General features: G+C 52.2%; 1 protein-coding gene across 3 annotated transcripts in view; it reads right to left on the minus strand.

Annotated features, from left to right (window-relative positions):
- Positions 1 to 437, minus strand: part of RFX4 (regulatory factor X, 4 (influences HLA class II expression)) — a 174,532-nt gene that overhangs the window by 39,841 nt on the left and 134,254 nt on the right. For all 3 annotated transcript variants that reach the window (XM_010853383.1, XM_010853382.1, XM_010853384.1), the window contains one exon: positions 4 to 83. In XM_010853383.1, the coding sequence (XP_010851685.1) occupies positions 4 to 83 (80 nt within the window). The remainder of the gene's footprint in view (positions 1 to 3; positions 84 to 437) is intronic.

Genomic DNA, 437 nt, shown 5'->3' on the forward strand with positions numbered 1-437 from the left:
CCGGTCCCCCAGGGTGCCCAGCCACTCGATGTAGGACTCAATGGGAGACTGTTCTTCCAGGAGGTGGTCAAATTCCTGATACACTGTCAAATAAAGGAGAGCCCCCCACACCATGCAGTTGGGTTTAAACAGAGACACATTCAAAGATTTAGAGAATACACCCCGACTTATCTTTCCAGGCTCATCTTCCATGCCTAGGAACACTTTCAACCATGGCCACCCCCAGCTTACTTGCCATTCCTTTAAACCTCTGCTTGGATTGTTTCAGTTCAGTCAGTCAGTTCAGTTGCTCAGTCGTGTCCGACTCTTTGCGACCCCATGAATTGCAGCACGCCAGGCCCCCCTGTCCATCACCAACTCCCGGAGTTCACCCAGACTCACATCCATTGAGTCAGTGATGCCGTCCAGCCATCTCATCCTCTGTCGTCCCCTTCCTG

This window comes from Bison bison, unplaced genomic scaffold, assembly GCF_000754665.1.
Source record: "Bison bison bison isolate TAMUID 2011002044 unplaced genomic scaffold, Bison_UMD1.0 scf7180017864327, whole genome shotgun sequence".
Lineage (NCBI taxonomy): Eukaryota > Metazoa > Chordata > Mammalia > Artiodactyla > Bovidae > Bison > Bison bison.